The following is a 16,839-nucleotide window of genomic DNA, read 5'->3' on the forward strand; positions in this document are numbered from 1 at the left end:
GGGAACATGCAGAGAATCCCCCTGATATGAGCTGGGATGGCCCCCGATGGTCCTGCTCCCCCCAGAGAGCTGTGACATATCATGAGAGGTGTGAGGGGTCAGCATGAGGGTGGTGGCGCCACTGTGGGCCTCGTCATGGCACTGGATGTAGATCGTTGTGACCTGTATGTGCAGTGAGTGACCAGCCGCTTGTGTGTCTCCATGGGTGGAGGTTCATTGCTCAGTTTCTCCTGGGTCTGAGGTTACATCTCCAGAAGTAGAGTCGTCGGATCAAGGGGTTGAATGTCTTTAAGAATGCCAACAGCATTCTAGACTGCTTACTCAAGCCACGAGCCCTGGGGGAGGGGCACAGTCTTGCTAGGGGAGTTGGCCTGGGCCAGCCTGTGTTAGATGCCTGCATTAGACATGCATGCTAGAAGCCCAGGCTAGGTGCCCAGGCTAGACACCCATGCAGGATGCCCATGTTAGACACCCGTGTTATCCTTGTTAGACACCCATACTAGATGCCCAGGTTAGACATCCTTGTTAGACACCATGCTAGAAGCCCATGTTAGAAACCTGTGTTAGATACCCATGTTAGACACTCATGCTAGACACCCAGGTTAGACACCCATGTTACATGCCCTGTTAGACACGCATGTTATATGCCCATGTTAGACGCCCATATTACATGCCCATCTTAGATACCCATGTTAGATCTCCATGTTAGATCTCCATGGTGGGTACCTGTTAGATTTCCAAGTTAGGTACCAACATTAGATACTCATTTTCGATACCCATGATGGCTACAAGACACCCGTGTTAGACTCCCATGTTAGATAGCCATGTTAGACACCTGTGTTAAACACCCATGTTAAACACCCATGCTAGACCACCTATGTTAGAAACCCACATTGGACACCCACACTCCGTGCCCCTGTTAGATGGCCACCCAGATGCCCTCTTAGTGGTGGACAGACTCAGTGGGGTCTCCCTTGGGAGTCTGGATGTTGACAGGCTATTGGAGGCTGCTGGGCTCCGGTGTGGTACCGTCAATGGTAGGAGCTGATCCGGTGCAGCTGGGAGGGGGCGGGCTGGGCCCTGAGTGCGAGACACTCCACGTGCGGCCCGGGGTGATGCCTCTCTCTGCCTCTGCAGCTACACGGTGGGCATCGTGCAGGAGAACAACGACCAGGTGTGGAAGTTCCAGCGCTACTTCCTGGTGCAGGAGTACTGCAACCGCCTCAACATCCCCTTCCCCTTCGTGGTCTTCGCCTACTTCTACATGGTGGTCAAGAAGTGCTTCGACTGCTGCTGCCAGAGGCGGGACGCCGAGTCCTCGGCCTGCTGTGAGCACCCGCCCCGCACGCGCCTCCCCCTGCACAGAAAGGAGAGGGGACCGCTTGCGCAAAATGGAGAGGAGGGGGCTTCTTGGGTCTGGGGGCCAGTCTCCATCAGGGAAAGTAGCCTGTGATGGTGGAACACGTGGGGCAGAGCCAAATCGGGTGGGGAGAGGCGTCTGCACCCGGTTCTGGGAGCTGCTCTCCTGGGTCTGTCTGCTGTGACCCACCTCCCCTCACCCCTGCTCCTCTGGGTCCGGCTGCTGTGACCCACCTCCCCTCACCCCTCCTACTCTGGGTCCGTCTGCTGTGGCCCACCTCCCCTCACCCCTGCTCCTCTGGGTCTGTCTGCTGTGGCCCACCTCCCCTCATCCCTGCTCCTCTGGGTCCGGCTGCTGTGACCCACCTCCCCTCACCCCTGCTCCTCTGGGTCCGGCTGCTGTGACCCACCTCCCCTCACCCCTGCTCCTCTGGGTCCGGCTGCTGTGACCCACCTCCCCTCACCCCTGCTCCTCTGGGTCCGTGTGCTGTGACCCACCACTCCTCACCCCTCCTACTCTGGGTCCATCTGCTGTGACCCACCTCCCCTCACCCCTGCTCCTCTGGGTCCGGCTGCTGTGACCCACCTCCCCTCACCCCTGCTCCTCTGGGTCCGTGTGCTGTGACCCACCACTCCTCACCCCTCCTACTCTGGGTCCATCTGCTGTGACCCACCTCCCCTCACCCCTGCTCCTCTGGGTCTGGCTGCTGTGACACACCTCCCCTCACCCCTGCTCCTCTGGGTCCGGCTGCTGTGACACACCACCCCTCACCCCTGCTCCTCTGGGTCCGGCTGCTGTGACCCACCTCCCCTCACCCCTCCTACTCTGGGTCCGTCTGCTGTGGCCCACCTCCCCTCACCCCTGCTCCTCTGGGTCTGTCTGCTGTGACCCACCTCCCCTCACCCCTGCTCCTCTGGGTCTGTCTGCTGTGACCCACCTCCCCTCACCCCTGCTCCTCTGGGTCCGTCTGCTGTGACCCACCTCCTCTCACCCTTGCTCCTCTGGGTCCGGCTGCTGTGACCCACTTCCCCTCACCCCTGCTCCTCTGGGTCCGGCTGCTGTGACCCACCTCCCCTCACCCCTGCTCCTCTGGGTCCGGCTGCTGTGACCCACCTCCCCTCACCCCTGCTCCTCTGGGTCCATGTGCTGTGACCCACCACTCCTCACCCCTCCTATTCTGGGTCCATCTGCTGTGACACACCTCCCCTCACCCCTGCTCCTCTGGGTCCGGCTGCTGTGACACACCTCCCCTCACCCCTGCTCCTCTGGGTCCGTGTGCTGTGACCCACCACTCCTCACCCCTCCTACTCTGGGTCCATCTGCTGTGACCCACCTCCCCTCACCCCTGCTCCTCTGGGTCCGGCTGCTGTGACACACCTCCCCTCACCCCTGCTCCTCTGGGTCCGTCTGCTGTGACCCACCACCCCTCACCCCTTCTACTCTGGGTCCGTCTGCTGTGACCCACCTCCCCTCACCCTGCTCCTCTGGGTTCGTCTGCTGTGGCCCACCTCCCCTCACCCCTGCTCCTCTGGGTCTGTCTGCTGTGACCCACCTCCCCTCACCCCTGCTCCTCTGGGTCCGTCTGCTGTGACCCATCTTCCCACCCCTGCTCATTCCCGGGAGTCCGAAGGTGACCTCAGAAGTGTGACAGTGTCTGTGTGAAGACCTGGGCCAAACGGCCCATTCCTCGTCCTTCCGGTGTCCCAGCGAGTGTGGGCGCTGCCCTTACTGTGCCCTCTCTGCTGGCCAGCGTGTCGTGAGGAAGCTGGGCTGTTGGTCTTTCCCTCATTCTCCCTTTCTCCCCTCTGCCTTCCCGTTGCTCACACCCTGTGGTGGAGGGGAAGAGAACAGAGTGTTCTAGAAAGAGAGGGACAGCCCATGCTCGCCCAGGGGACCCGTGTGTGCCACTGGCCTTGGCGTTGGCTGGGGTGGGGTCGGGGTTTGGGGTCTTTCATGTATGAACGTGACCGTGCTCTGGCTGGGGCCTGCCTGGAGCCAGGATGCCCGGGAGCCTGGGATCCCAGAGGGACTGTCCCACGGGTCTCACCTGGCACGGGGGGGAGGGGGGAGGTGGCAGGCACTGTCACCCTCAGTGAGCCGCGTTATTCCAAGCCACGAAGTGTCACTTTGGGATGTCACCAGCGATCACGCCTGTCGCTGCCTTTAGGAGGAAGAGCAGTGTTTTGACAGCTCGGGGACACGCCACCACTGCCGTGCTCGTTCTGCCTGGAAAGACAAAGCGAGTCGTTTCCAGGGGGGCGCAGGAGCAGGTGGGACCTGGGAGGCGAGCACACGCCCCGTGCCATGCCCAGGACTCTCTCTGGTGGTCCTCGGGCCCGAGGGCAGCGCCGGGCACCAGCCCTGCCTGCTGGTGTGGGAACAAACACTCCATAAACAAGGGAATGCTAGTGGCAGTGTTGTTTTCTCCTAAATGTTCCACAGTGGTAGGGCGTTTGCCTTGCGCGCAGCCAGCCTGGTGGAGCCGGGTTCGATTCCTCCGCCCCTCTTGGAGAGCCCGGCAAGCTACCGAGAGTATCTCGCCTGCACGGCAAAGCCTGGCAAGCTCCCCGTGATATATTCAATATGCTAAACACAGCAGTAGCAACGAGTCTCAAAAAATGGAGATGTTGGGGCTGGAGCGATAGCACAGCGGGTAGGGCGTTTGCCTTGCACGCAGCCAACATGGGCGACACAGGTTCGATTCCCAGCATCCCGTATGGTCCCCCGAGCACCGCCAGGAGTAATTCTTGAGTGCATGAGCCAGGAGTAACCCCTGAGCATCGCCGGGTGTGACCCCCCTCAAAAAAAAAGCAAAAAAAAAAATGGAGCTGTTACTGGGCCCACTCGAGCAAATCGATGAACAATGGGAGGACAGTGACAGTGACAGTTCCAGAACGTGGGTCCCAGGTTGCCTTGGTCTAAACCCAAATAATGTCTCTGTCTGTGCTGCCTAGGGGTGAGCAACCCCCGCCCCTTGTGGGGAGTGAGATTCTCCTGGTGGTGGCGGGCACAGGGGTCCCCCTCCTCCCACTTCCTCGGGGCTCTCTCCAGCACCAGACGCTCAGCGATGACAAACCCATCCCCCCCAGCACAAGTTGGGCAGGATCACGGCATCGCGTTCCCAGATGACCCTGAGTGATGAACACAGAGCGGGCACAGGCAGGCAGAGAGCCCCAGGGGCCAGCAAATGGTCAGGAGGCCCAGCAAGAATGGAGCATGTGGGGGCTGGTGTCCCTGTGCCCCGCGGGAGGTCCTCTCCCACACACAGGAGATGGAGTGACATGGGCACTCTCACACCACCGCAAGGCAGGCCTGAGGGACCCCAGCAGGCCAGGGCCCTTGGGTACAGGACACCTGACAGATCCCAGGGCCCCCTGCCTTGCCGTGACCCCTCTGGTTTCCCCTTTGAGGTAGATAATTCCAGAAACCACCACCCTCTGGGCCAGCCGGCCTCTAGGGGACATTCACTCACTTTTCAATTAATTCCAAGTGAATTGGAAACAGCTCCTCTGGAGAAAAATGTTAAATTTCCCACCCCCCAATAGCTTCCAGAAAACAAAGAATTCAAAGTTACATTTTTTTTCCCTGAGTGACATTTTTGAGTAATAATTTTTTAAGTATGCTAGGATTTGAAGGGGGGCAAAAAAACAAAAAGGGTTGGAGTGATAGCACAACGGTAGGGCATTTGCTTTGCATGCGGCCGACCAGCCAACCCAGGTTCGATTCCTCTGCCCCTCTCGGAGAGCCCGGCAAGCTACCGAGAGTATCTCGCCTGCACAGCCAAGCCTGGCAAGCTCCCCATGACGTATTTAATATGCCAAACACAGTAACAACAAGTTTCACAATGGAGACGTTACTGGGCCCGCTCGAGCAAATCAATGAACAATGGGAGGACAGTGTTGCAGACAGTGCTAGGATTTGAAAAAGGATTCGGTCATACCCAACAGTGCTCAGGGCTTACTCCTGTCTGGGTGTTCAGGGTTTACTCCTTCCTCTGTGCTCAGGGGTCACTCTTGGCCGTGCTTGGGGGACCCAATGCAGTGCCTGGGAGAGAACCAGGGTCAGTCAGCCACATTCAAGGCCAGCGTCCTGCCCACTATCTCTCTGGTCCTTAGGAGCTGTGTTCTATAAACTCAATGATTGGTTTTGACTGTTTTCAGAAAAGTAATCTATATTTTTAGAACAAGTAAAAAGAGCACATATACCCCATTACCCAGAGATATGATTTTGAATTTATGCTATTTTGCTTGTACGGGAGCATGGTTATTTTATTGAGCTCTGCAAATTCATGCTCTGGTTTATTCACGTCAAATCAGTGCATCACCACATTTTATGTATTCATGCGTAAAAGTCTACTTGAAAGGTTTTTCTGTTTATTTATTTCTGTGGATTTTGTTCTTCAAGATTTACATAGTTCTATCTAAATTTTTGCTTCTTTATTTTTTCAAAGTGGCACATTTCTTTCCTGCTATGTTAGGGGTACACAGAAAATAATTCTGAGCCTTTATTTTATTTTATTTATTTGTTTATTTATTTGCTTTTTGGGTCACACCCGGCAATGCACAGGAGTTACTCCTGGCTCTGCACTCAGGAGTTGCTCCTGGCGGTGCTCAGGGCACCATATGGGATGCTGGGAATCGAACTTGGGTCGGCCCCGTGCAAGGCAAATGCCCTACCCGCTGTGCTATCTCTCCAGCCCCAATTCTGAGCCTTTTAGACTGATAAACATTAGACAGATTGATGAGGAAAAAAGACCAAGAGTATATGTATCTGAGGAAGCACCCAGGGAAACTGACTAACTCATGGGACTTCAGGCAAAGTTGGGGTGGGAGAGTGAAGATTGCTTCCAGGTGCTTCCCCTAGAAGGCATGGGACAAGTTCTGCCCTGTCACGTAGAGTTAAGCTCTGTCCTTACACTTAGACAATTCACTCTTGAGAAGAGTTAAGATTGGGGCCCTGGGATATGGGTATAGGAGTCTTGGTATGAGTGGTAGATATGGCAGACAATCACTGCATGTATATAACAATAATACAAATATTGTTATAAACGAGGATAATGTTGCTGGTGGCTTGATAAGGTGGGGACCAGTGGGGATAGACTCTGGAAATGACTGCTTTCTTGTTTTCTTTATTTTTTTTTCCTGAACTAAAACCAGATTGTATTTGGAGGTTTTTGAGGAAGGGGAAGGAGGGAGGAGAGAGAGAGAAAGAGAGAGAGAGAGAGAGAGGAGAGAGAGAGAGAAGAGAGGAGAGAGGAGAGAGAAGGAGAGAGAGGGAGATAGGGAGAGAGGGAGGGAGAGAGATAGGGAGAAAGACTGAAGGAGAGAGGGAGAGAGAAGAAAGAAGAGAAAAGAGAGGGAGAGAGAGGTTGAGAGAGAAGAGAGAGAGAGGAGAGAGGGAGAGAGGAAGAGAGAGGAGAGGAGAGAGGAGAGAGGGAGAGAGAGGATGAGAGGAGAGGAGAGAGGGAGAGAGAGGGAGAGAGAAGGAGAGAGGGAGAGGAAGAGAGAGAGAATAGAGAAGAGAATGAGAAGAGAGTGAGAGAGAAGAGAGGAGAGGAGAGAGTGAGAGAGAAGAGAGGAGAGGAGAGAGGGAGAGAGAAGAGAGAGAGAGAGAAAGAGAGGAGAGTAACATGCTCAAGAGAGAATGTGACTTCTCCAAAGGCCCCAGTACCCACTGCAGCATCAGAAGGCAAAGCACGGACACGCACATCTCAAGAGAGGAGGTGTGGGTGACACGTGTGCTCGGGTACCACCTGCGCTTGGCCATGACACATGGACCCAGGCAGCACCTGGGCTGGGGCAGCATATGTGTGGTTCAAGTTGGCTCTGATAGGGCAGGGGAGTGCTTTCATCTCTGCCACCACGCTCGGGGAAAAGTCTGGCTTGGGTTGGGACTGCTAACGTCAGCTGTGAGCACCTGGGTGGCACATTTCACAGGCCGCCAGCCCCACGAGGCAGCCACCAACCCGTGCCTGGAACCCCCTTGTTCTGCACAGGGTGGGGATGATCCTGCCATGTCGCTGGGGGAGCTGGGAGCTCAGGTAGAGCCGGGAATTGCTCTCTGAGGGCAGGAGAGCCGGTCCTCACCTGGGACAGGTATTCCTGGTCCCTCGCAGAAGAGAATTTCAGGTGGGTGTGAAATAGTAGCATGATAGTTTTTAGTGAACTAAACTTACTTAGGCTGGAGTGATAGCACAGCGTGGAGGGCATTTGCCTTGCACGTGGCCTACCTGGCCGACCCGAGTTCGATTCCTCCGCCCCTCTCGGAGAGCCCGGCAAGTTACCGGGAGTATCCCGCCTGCATGGCAAAGCCTGGCAAGCTGCCCATGACGTATTCGATATGCCAAACACAGTAACAACAAGTCTCACAATGGAGACGTTACTGGGCCCGCTCGAGCAAATCGATGAACAATGGGAGGACCATGATTGCAGTGATAAACTTACTTAGAAAGATGTGAGGGAAGGGTGGAGGGAAATGCTTATTTACGAGCCAGAGCACACGGACACCTAAACAAGCAAAAGAGATGCATGTTCAAGGGAGGACACGGGCGTGAAGAGGGAGCCCGGCCGAGGAGTTAGACCCTGAAACACGCGTTTGATGGATGTGACACTCCATCTCTCGTTTAAGCAGCTCCTGGGCCGGACTCTCTCCTCAGCTGACGTTATACTCAACACTTTTACATGTGCATTCTTCTTTATTGAGGGAACGTTGGTTTGTGAGAGTTTAAATGCTTATATATTTGGGGGGTACAGGGTACCCCACCACACCCACCATCACCAGTGGATCCCTTCAGTTCAGCCCCCTGTCTCCTCCATACACACATTTGATTTTAACCACAGATTTTAATCACAGATTCGTGATCCTTCGACTTTGGGTCACTTCAGCGATAGCACAGCGGGTAGGGCGTTCGCCTTACAAGCGGCCAACATGGTCGACCCGGGTTCGATTCCTCCACCCCTCTCGGAGAGCCCGGCAAGCTACTGAGAGTATTCGATATGCCAGACACAGTAACAACAAAGTCTCCAATGGAGACGTTACTGGGCCCGCTCGAGCAAATTGACGATCAACGGGAGGGCCTTTACCTTTACCTTTACCTAGAGGAGAAGTTTCTAGAAAACACATCCCCCAGTGTTTTGGTCCTGCCTGCCCCGCTCCTTCTCATTTCCCAGTCCTTACCTCTGCAAGGGTTTCTAGTTTGTTTCCAGCATAGGTGAGATCTAAGTATCTCCGACTTTGATAACACGGGGCCTGTCACGGTGGGCGACCCTGCAAATGCCCCACTGAGGCTGGCGACAATTCTGTCATTACTTCAGCAGGCTTCCCCTGAGGGTCAGCGAGGTCAGCTTCTAGGCCCTTTGTCGCCCAGAGAATCAAACACTTCCTTATTGATTCTTAAACGCTCCGATTAAGCTTCAAAGAACATGTCTGGTTGAAGGGAAAAAAATGCTGAAACAACTTTGCTAGGAAACACACACACACACACACACACACACACACACACACACACACAGTGAGAAGAACATCTGTGAGGAATGCTCATTTCTAAAGCGAATAGCCACCCTTTCCAAACAAACTTGCATTAGCAGTGCAAGATGCGTTTCAACGCCTGCACTGGCATATTTTTCTGGCTTTGTCTTTGTCCCTCCGGTGAATTCTTTGAAAATCCAGACCCCTCTGTCCCTTGTTCTTCAATGCTGACCTGCTGGTGAGCACGTTCCAAAGTGCAAATTGGCCCCAGGTGGTCACCTGCAAGCACCCACCCGCTTTCCTGTCCTGAGAACCCCAGCGGGTGACGTCTGGGGCTGGGGCTCAGAGGACTGCAACCATGTGTCTCATGGTAGCTGCCAGCTCCCGTTGTTTTCCCTCCAGAGGCCAACGGTCCATAAGAGAGTTGCTAAGAAGCTTGTGGGCATGTGACTCAGGCAGGTGAGGAGAAAGAAGAGACCCCCTTTCAGACGCGTAAAGCGCCATGTCCAGGCCTTACTGTCCTCTGAAATTCCTCCCTCGTCTTCAATAGAGAGCAGACAATCCATTAGTGAGCCCTCAACCCAGAGACCTTAGGCCCGTAGCAGGGAAGAGGGGGTCACGTGACACCAGAGACCCAGATTCACTCACGGGAAGTAACGGGCTCATTTGCCCTGTGTACTTCTCGGCTCAGATGCCGGGTGGGCAATGCATCATTATCTACTTAGACTAAAAATGATTACTGCTCCTGTGGGCAGCTCTCAACCCTCACCATGGCTGAGGAATTCACCACAGCCCCTGGCCCTGCGGCTGTCACTAAAGCCCCATGCGCCCGTGTAAATCTCTGGGTTCTGCTCCTCTCAGGAGTGGGTGGGAAGTGGAGGGCCAGGGAAACCTACCCGGGTTTGTCTTTTCTCATGATTTTCAGGTTTCAGAAATGAAGACAAGGAGACCCTGGCATGGGAGGGCGTCATGAAGGAGAATTACCTTGTCAAGATTAACACGAAGGCCAACGACACTTCAGAGGAGTAAGTCAGCCGTGGGTTTGTGCTTTGCCAACCTACCCGGGGGCCCGTAAGGCCAGAGAATGGAGGCAGTTCAGGGAAGTGTTTTCAGTAGAGAATTCCCTGAAAACAAAGGGGCTCCTCGTGGCATTTGGCCATGGGAATATACCCAGTTTGCAGAGAGCCACGTGCTAGAAGCATCTCCCCTAGTCATGGTCCCAGTCTTCACCCACCAACCGTCCACCTTGTGGGTCCCTCAAGGACTGAGGGTGTGCAGTAGCACGGGGAAGCCACAGGGTGGGCTTTGGTATCTGGGAGATACTCCCCCCAGCCCCCAGCTTCAAAGATGAGATCCAAGTGACCCACAGATCTGGGGCCGCACACCATGTCCCTGATGAAGAGGCAGAGGGAACCAACATTTACTGGGTCTGCAAAGCACCGGAAATCACATTGAGTTGCTAGAAACCCAGCCTAGAAACAGATGAGGTATGTTTACTGGGATCATCAAAATTTGTTTTGACAAAGCCAGACAGATGTCAGGGCAGTTAGTCCCTCTGTTAAGTTCAACACAGATGTTGGAAAGCAGGAGCCCCATGCCATGGGTTTTGTCTGTCACAAAACGGAAGCTCCAAGTTGCCCCCTTCATCCTAAAGTCCTCGGTGGAAAGGAAAGAGGGGCCCGACATCCCCTCCCCACGCCCCAGCCAGCCAGGATAGCACTTCTCTGCAGCTCTTCTCATCTAGGGGGGTGGGCAGAATGGTTCCATTTGGGGCTTAGACACTAACACTGTGCGTGCATCAATGATGGTGATTTAACTAGAGTGAACATTGTGTGGTTCTGTTCAAAGACCTTAAGTGGAGCCTAATAGTTCTTTCTCAATCTCCTTCCTCCCCCTCGCTCTGCTTTGAACTCTCTTGAAGGATGCGGCATCGATTTAGACAGCTGGATACCAAGGTACAGTCCCGATCATCATTTGGGGAAACATTTTTAAATCTTTCTTATTGCTGAACTTTCAGCTAGAGGCCAATGGTTATGGCCTCCATAATAAAAGAAGCCGATTATTCTAAGAAGATAGACCCATTTTTTTTTTCATTCAAGTTGCAAGGTCCAGGTCCTGAAACTGAATTGCTTTTCAGATTCACACAACCCCTACAGGGACTAGCCCTAAAGCCCCGTTGGCGAGATTTCTAGTGTATTCTATTCCCTTTGTATAACCAGCTATAACCTTAGCTGCATCTTGGCCACAGAGGAGGGGAAAGATGCTTGCAGATAAAGGAAGAATGCTTTGGTGTGTGTGTGTGTGTGTGTGTGTGTGTGTGTGTGTGTGTGTGTGTTGTGTTTGTTTCATTTGTTTTGGGACACACCCAGTGTCAGGGCTTACTCTTGGCTCTGTGCTCAGGGAGCACTCCTGTCGGGTTCAAGAGACCATATGGGCTACCAGGGATCAAACCTGGGTCAGCGGCGTGCAAGGCAGACAGATACCTGCTGTACTATGGCTCTGGTCCTGTAGAGAGAATGTTTGGGGAGGCCGAGGGCTTCTGTGCTGGACTAAGCCACCTTTCAAACGTTACTTAGCTGAAGGGCACTGAGAATTAGTGATCCCATGGTGTGGATAGCATGGAGAACAAGCCCGCCTCCGAGCCGAGCTGGGCGGCCATGCCAGAACCAATGAGGTGTGTGAATCACTATCAATTTACAAAGGCTTAGACTCTGAGGGGGAGATGGGGGTCTAGTGTTTTCTCATAGTATTTGGAGAAGATTATCCTGGATAACATCATGGTGCCCCTGAGCCATGTGTCTGACAGCTGGACCAAGTCTTTTCCTTGTGGCAGAGTCGCTGGGAACTAGGAACTGGACCATTGTGGGATCTCGGTAAACCTTGGTTGAATGAAGAACTGAATCAATGGGCCTCCTCAGGGCATGTGGCCATGAGAATGTACCCAGTTTGCCATTTCTTGTTGATTTTGAGATTCGTTTTATTTTTGTTGTTTGGACCTCATCTGGAGGTGCCCAGGATCACCCCTGGAGGCGCTCAGGGTGTCAGGGATTGAATCAGGGTTGGCTGTGTGCGAGGCATGTGCCTTCACCCTTGTACTGTCTCTCCCGCCCTCTTTTTGGTCTGGAAATGTCATTTTCCATCAACCTCTGTCAAAGAGTGTTTTCACAGGCCTGATTTCCTGAACTCTGGTCCTGCGCAGGATGGTGGGTCGATGCCTGGTCCCCTCCTTCTCCCTCTTCTCTTCCTTCTCCATCTGCCTGGGATGTTGAGGTCAGTTCCTCAGTAGGATGGAGCTGGCTGTGCTGCGTCTGTGCGTTAGTGTGAGTTCACTTGGCCGTCAGCCCCCACTGCAGTGACTTTGAGCAATTATTTTAATTTGCTCCTGTTGGTTGTAGGTGGGGGCTGGGACGAGGCTAGGCCACAATGGTCCATCTGTACCATGTGTGCTCCACTGAGTCAAGTGGCAGGGAGGCCATTCCTCACCGGAGGCCCACGCCCTCCCCAGCCCTCTCTTTAGCATGACGTCTGACACATCCGATTGTGTTTGCCTGAGCACTGTGATCTTTTTTCTTTTTTTAATTTTTATCAGTGAAACACCATGAGGTACAGTTGTAGACTTACAAACTTTCGTGCTTGGGTTTCAGTTATACAGTGGTTGAGTACCCATCCCTCCACCAGTGCCCATTCTCCACCACCCCTGATCCCAGTATCCCTCCCACCCCCATCCCCCCATCCCATCCTGCCTCTGTGGCAGGGCATTCCCTTTTGTTCTCTCTCTCCTTTGGGGTGCTGTGGTTTGCAAAAGAGGCATTGAGTGGCAGTCATGTTTGGTCTATACTCTACTTTCAGATGCATCTCCCATCCTGGGAGGATCCTCCCAACGCCCTATATTTGGGAGCACCGTGGTCTTGGGACACTTCCTTGTCTTACAGGGTGCCTGACCTCCAGAGATGAGGGTAGAAAAACTGCCTGCGCTGAGGGCTCTGCCCAGACCTGGTGTGGTGGCCCGTGACACAGACTCTATAGCTCCAAGTGTCACTGAACAAAGGCTCTTGCTGCCTCATGTCTATAGACTCCCTCAGGGAGGCAGCAGCTTTGGAGGAGAGCAAAGGCGTTACCGCAAGGTTGGCTGACAAGGACACGGGGCAGTGAGATCAGAACTGTCCCCGGTCACAGTGCTGGAGGGTTTGGATGGTGTTAGGAAAGCTGGTGAGGAGGGTCTGGAGAGCATCAGATCTGCCTTCAGTGGAATCGGTTGTTTTCACACAGGTGGTCGAGTTTCTGGCTTTTTGGAGATAGGAGAATTTGGACTCCCCTGGTGTCCAGTGTTTCCTGCAGGTCAGTTGTTGACCTTTCGTACATGTCCCTCTTCACAACCTTTTGTAGCAGTGTAGCTTTCTGTTGGAAAATGCGGTTTTAGGGAGAATCTAAATGAATGCCAGGTGTTGTGTGCTGATTTTGGTCTTCAAGAGCAGGCCTGCCAGTCTTTCGGGCCAGGGAGGCTGCCCCTCCCCACGTTCACGGGGACACATTCAGCGAGACCGGAAGCTCTGGCAACCATCCTTGGGGACACGTTCCCTCGAAGCAGTGTGCCTCGTTACAGCGTCTCTCGTTCTGATGTGGCGTTGTTACTGATTTTCAGGGGAGGGCCTGGGAGACTCCAGTATTAAAGATTTGAGTATCTGGACTTATGCTTAGGCTGGGGTATATAGCATGACCATAATCAGTGGCGAAGGGGAAGTGGAAGGAATGTTGAGACAGTAGAAAAGGGAAAACAGGGCAGAGTATCGGGAGAGTGCTTAGATTTGACAGGTGTCGTGTCTAATATGCAAAGCGCCCTATGTAATAGCGTCACTATTCCCGCTTCCTGCCTTCATGAATGCACCATCTGCCGCTCCCGTCGCTCCATCCCAAGGCACAGAATAGTGGCTGGGGCCCGCAGTGCCGGCAGCAGTGACCTAAGTGCCATCCGGGAGGCTGTGGCCCCTGAGTTTTGCCGCTGGCCCTCGCCAGGTGATTTGACCATCGTCCAGCTGAGCCATGCAGGGTTACCCAGCAACAGCGTTTGTCCACCTGCCTCTGAGATAGATTCTGTGACTTGCCTGTATCCCCAGGTGTGGGGACGGGCATGGACTGTTCCGGGAAGCCGGAGCAGGATGGGAACTCGGAGGACAAAAGCAGAGAGGGAGGAACGGGGGGAGCCTTCAGTCTCCCGTGTGGGGACTTGCAACCTCTTTAGAGCTGGGCTTTGTTTGCACACAGGAGAGGACTTGGGAGCAGTTTGGCTCAAGAGGGACATTGGTGAAGCCCTTCAAAGACCCTCCAGGTGACTGGGGTCCTACAGTCTGGTCTGGGGGGAAGGGACTGGGCCGAGACTCGGGCATCTGGGCCCGTGCAGCAGCTGTGTTGGGCTTGTTTTCCTGTGATTCTTCTGGGCAGCTTTGGGAGCTGAGACAAAGTTGCTGGTACTGGCACTGGGATCCCCCAAGCCCTGCTCACCCTGCCCCGGGGTGCCCAGGGGACAGGGAAAGAGAGAACGAAGCAGGAGGCGCCACCCCCAGGGAACCACCAGTTCTAGAACCATCAGGAGCTGGGGCCAACAGGACAGGCTGGTCCCCAACGGCCATGCGGCTTGTAGGTTGCTCTGAACAGGGCAAGGATGTGGCGGAGGGTGTGTGTGTGCAGGAGTGACAGGTCACAGTTCACAACTGAAGGTCATCCACTCACATGCACCTTCTGGGGTCTTGGGGGCAGAGAGGCAGGAGTCAAGGACTTAGTTCTACCTGGGGGTCCTGGCGTGGAGAGGCAGGAGTTAAGGGCTTGTTTCTACCTGGGGGTCCAGGGCAGTAGAGGTAGAAGTGCTTTCGGGGCCCACCCCTTTGGCATCCTTGTTGTTGGATGCCAGGGTAGCTCACTGCTTGCCCTGGGGCCATCCAGTCCCTCGTTGGGATGCTGCTTTTTGGGGTGCTAGGAAGTAAGGGCAACTGAGGCTTAACTCAAGAGAACAGATGCCCAGGATCTGTTCATATCATTTGGAGTCAGTTAACTCCCAAGTTACAAAAGCATGGCATGAACTGTCTTCCTGTGTCTATACAAAAAGGACATTGCTCTTAAGTAACTACGCAAAGGACTTAAGGAGAAGAGAAAAGCAATATTTACAAGTTCACAGAGTCTGATTAGGAGATAAAAGTGATAGACCTGTTGGGGAAGCAGAGCACAAAGAAAAAGCTTACAAATAAACACAGAGGAATGGGAGCACTGTGATGGGAGTAACCCGGGTATAGGATAACCAATGTTATCCTTCAGTTGGAGTTCAGTGCCTTTGCTCCCCACATCCAGGGCACCCCCTGCCCATCCCCAGGGCATTTCAGGACCAGCCTCTGTCCCAGGAGCAAGCACGGGCGGCCTGGGTCTCCTCAAACAGCTCATCAGAGCTGTGAGACCAACCACAGGAACTCCCTCAGGAGATCAAACATTTCTCCATCTCACTCTCTGGGAAGCAGGGGTGCCTCCTCGTGACCTTAGCCTCCAGGTCAGGATCTTTCTATGGTTTTGTTTTTGTTTTTGAGCATTAAACTTTTATGGCTTCTCTATGTATGTTTATTTGTTTAAATTAAATCAAGAGGTTATATGGGAAATGAGTTGCAGTTAAACATGGGTTGTTCCTTGAGTGAACTAGAGACCAGCCACTCAGGAATTGCTGCCTGTGCTTTTATCAACCATACGCCGGCGGCATACGATTTAAAAATGAGCTTCTGGGGCTGGAGCAATAGCACAGTGGGTAGGGCGTTTGCCTTGCACGCAGTCGACCTGGGTTCGATCCCCAGCATCCCATATGGTCCTCTGAGCACTGCCAGGAATAATTCCTGAGTGCAGAGCCAGGAGTGACCCCTGAGCATTGCTGGGTGTGACCCAAAAAGGAAAAATAAATAAATAAATAAAAGTGAGCTTCTGTCTTCCTGAGTAGTGGACGGGTGAAATCTGCATGAACTGAGAGTGATTTTGTTATGGTGTCTAATTATGTTGTCGCAGTATTTTGTTTTCCATTTTCTGAGAGAATTGAGAGAAGATTGATTCAGACACACCATAAGGTGTGTCAAGTAGTTGTTGCACGACTTACACTTTTTTTGTGAGAGGAAAATATTTTCTTTGCAAAAAAATTAGATTGGGGCCACAAAGATAGTGCAGTGGGTAGGGCGCTTGCCTTGCACACAGCCCATCCAGGGACATATTTCTGGCACCACATGTGATACCCTGATCACTGCCAGGAGTGAGCCCCAGTGCTGAGCCAGGTGTAAGCTATTAGTACAGCTAGAGTGTAAAAAAAAAAACCCAAAAAGCAAACAAACAAAAGATTAACCCCCAAATCAAACCAAAAATTTAAATTATTAGTACAGCATCAGATTATCAGTACATTTAAAAAATCTGAGCACAGTTTCTTGGTATCATAATTTTTCGATTAAGCAGAACACTACTTCTGTGGATTATTTCTAGGTGTTGTTAAAAGCAGTGGTTTCCTGGGGGACCCCTAGTGGGTTCCAGTTGAGCCGGATAATAATAACTGCACTGACAACTATTCTCCAGTAAAATGATTTTTGAAAGCAATGAAACTCCTCCAATCACTCATTCCACCTTATTTCAGGGATGCGCCATGTTTGCTAATTAATATACATCAGTGACATGAGTCATAGAGTAATAGTTCGAAATTCAAGGTTGGAAAATTTCTCTGAATACTTCTTTCTTCCCTCTCCTGCAAGCTTAATGATCTCAAGGGGCTTCTGAAAGAGATTGCTAGCAAAATAAAATAAGACTGCATGGACTCGGGCAGAGGAAAATCTAATTATAGCAGGTAAGTCATCTCAACAGCTTATATAATTTTTGCTTTGAAAATGCCTAAGACTAACATAAAATCATGATCTTTTTCTAATTTTTTAATTTATCTATCAGGTTGAAAAATAATGTGCCGTGTAAAACCCTTAAACACACATTATGGGGGGACCAAGAGGAAGTTC

At 52.8% G+C, this 16,839-nt stretch overlaps 1 protein-coding gene across 1 annotated transcript in view; it reads left to right on the forward strand.

The window, feature by feature from the left end:
- Positions 1–16,635, forward strand: part of TRPM8 (transient receptor potential cation channel subfamily M member 8) — an 80,764-nt gene extending 64,129 nt beyond the window's left edge. Inside the window, exons 21-24 of the mRNA XM_056121719.1 lie at positions 1,138–1,328; positions 9,753–9,852; positions 10,749–10,782; positions 16,585–16,635. Coding sequence (XP_055977694.1) covers positions 1,138–1,328; positions 9,753–9,852; positions 10,749–10,782; positions 16,585–16,635 — 376 coding nt within the window. The remainder of the gene's footprint in view (positions 1–1,137; positions 1,329–9,752; positions 9,853–10,748; positions 10,783–16,584) is intronic.
- The last annotated feature ends 204 nt before the right edge of the window (positions 16,636–16,839 follow it).

Source organism: Sorex fumeus, unplaced genomic scaffold (assembly GCF_029834395.1).
Source record: "Sorex fumeus unplaced genomic scaffold, SorFum_2.1 ptg000005l, whole genome shotgun sequence".
Taxonomy (NCBI): Eukaryota; Metazoa; Chordata; class Mammalia; order Eulipotyphla; family Soricidae; genus Sorex; species Sorex fumeus.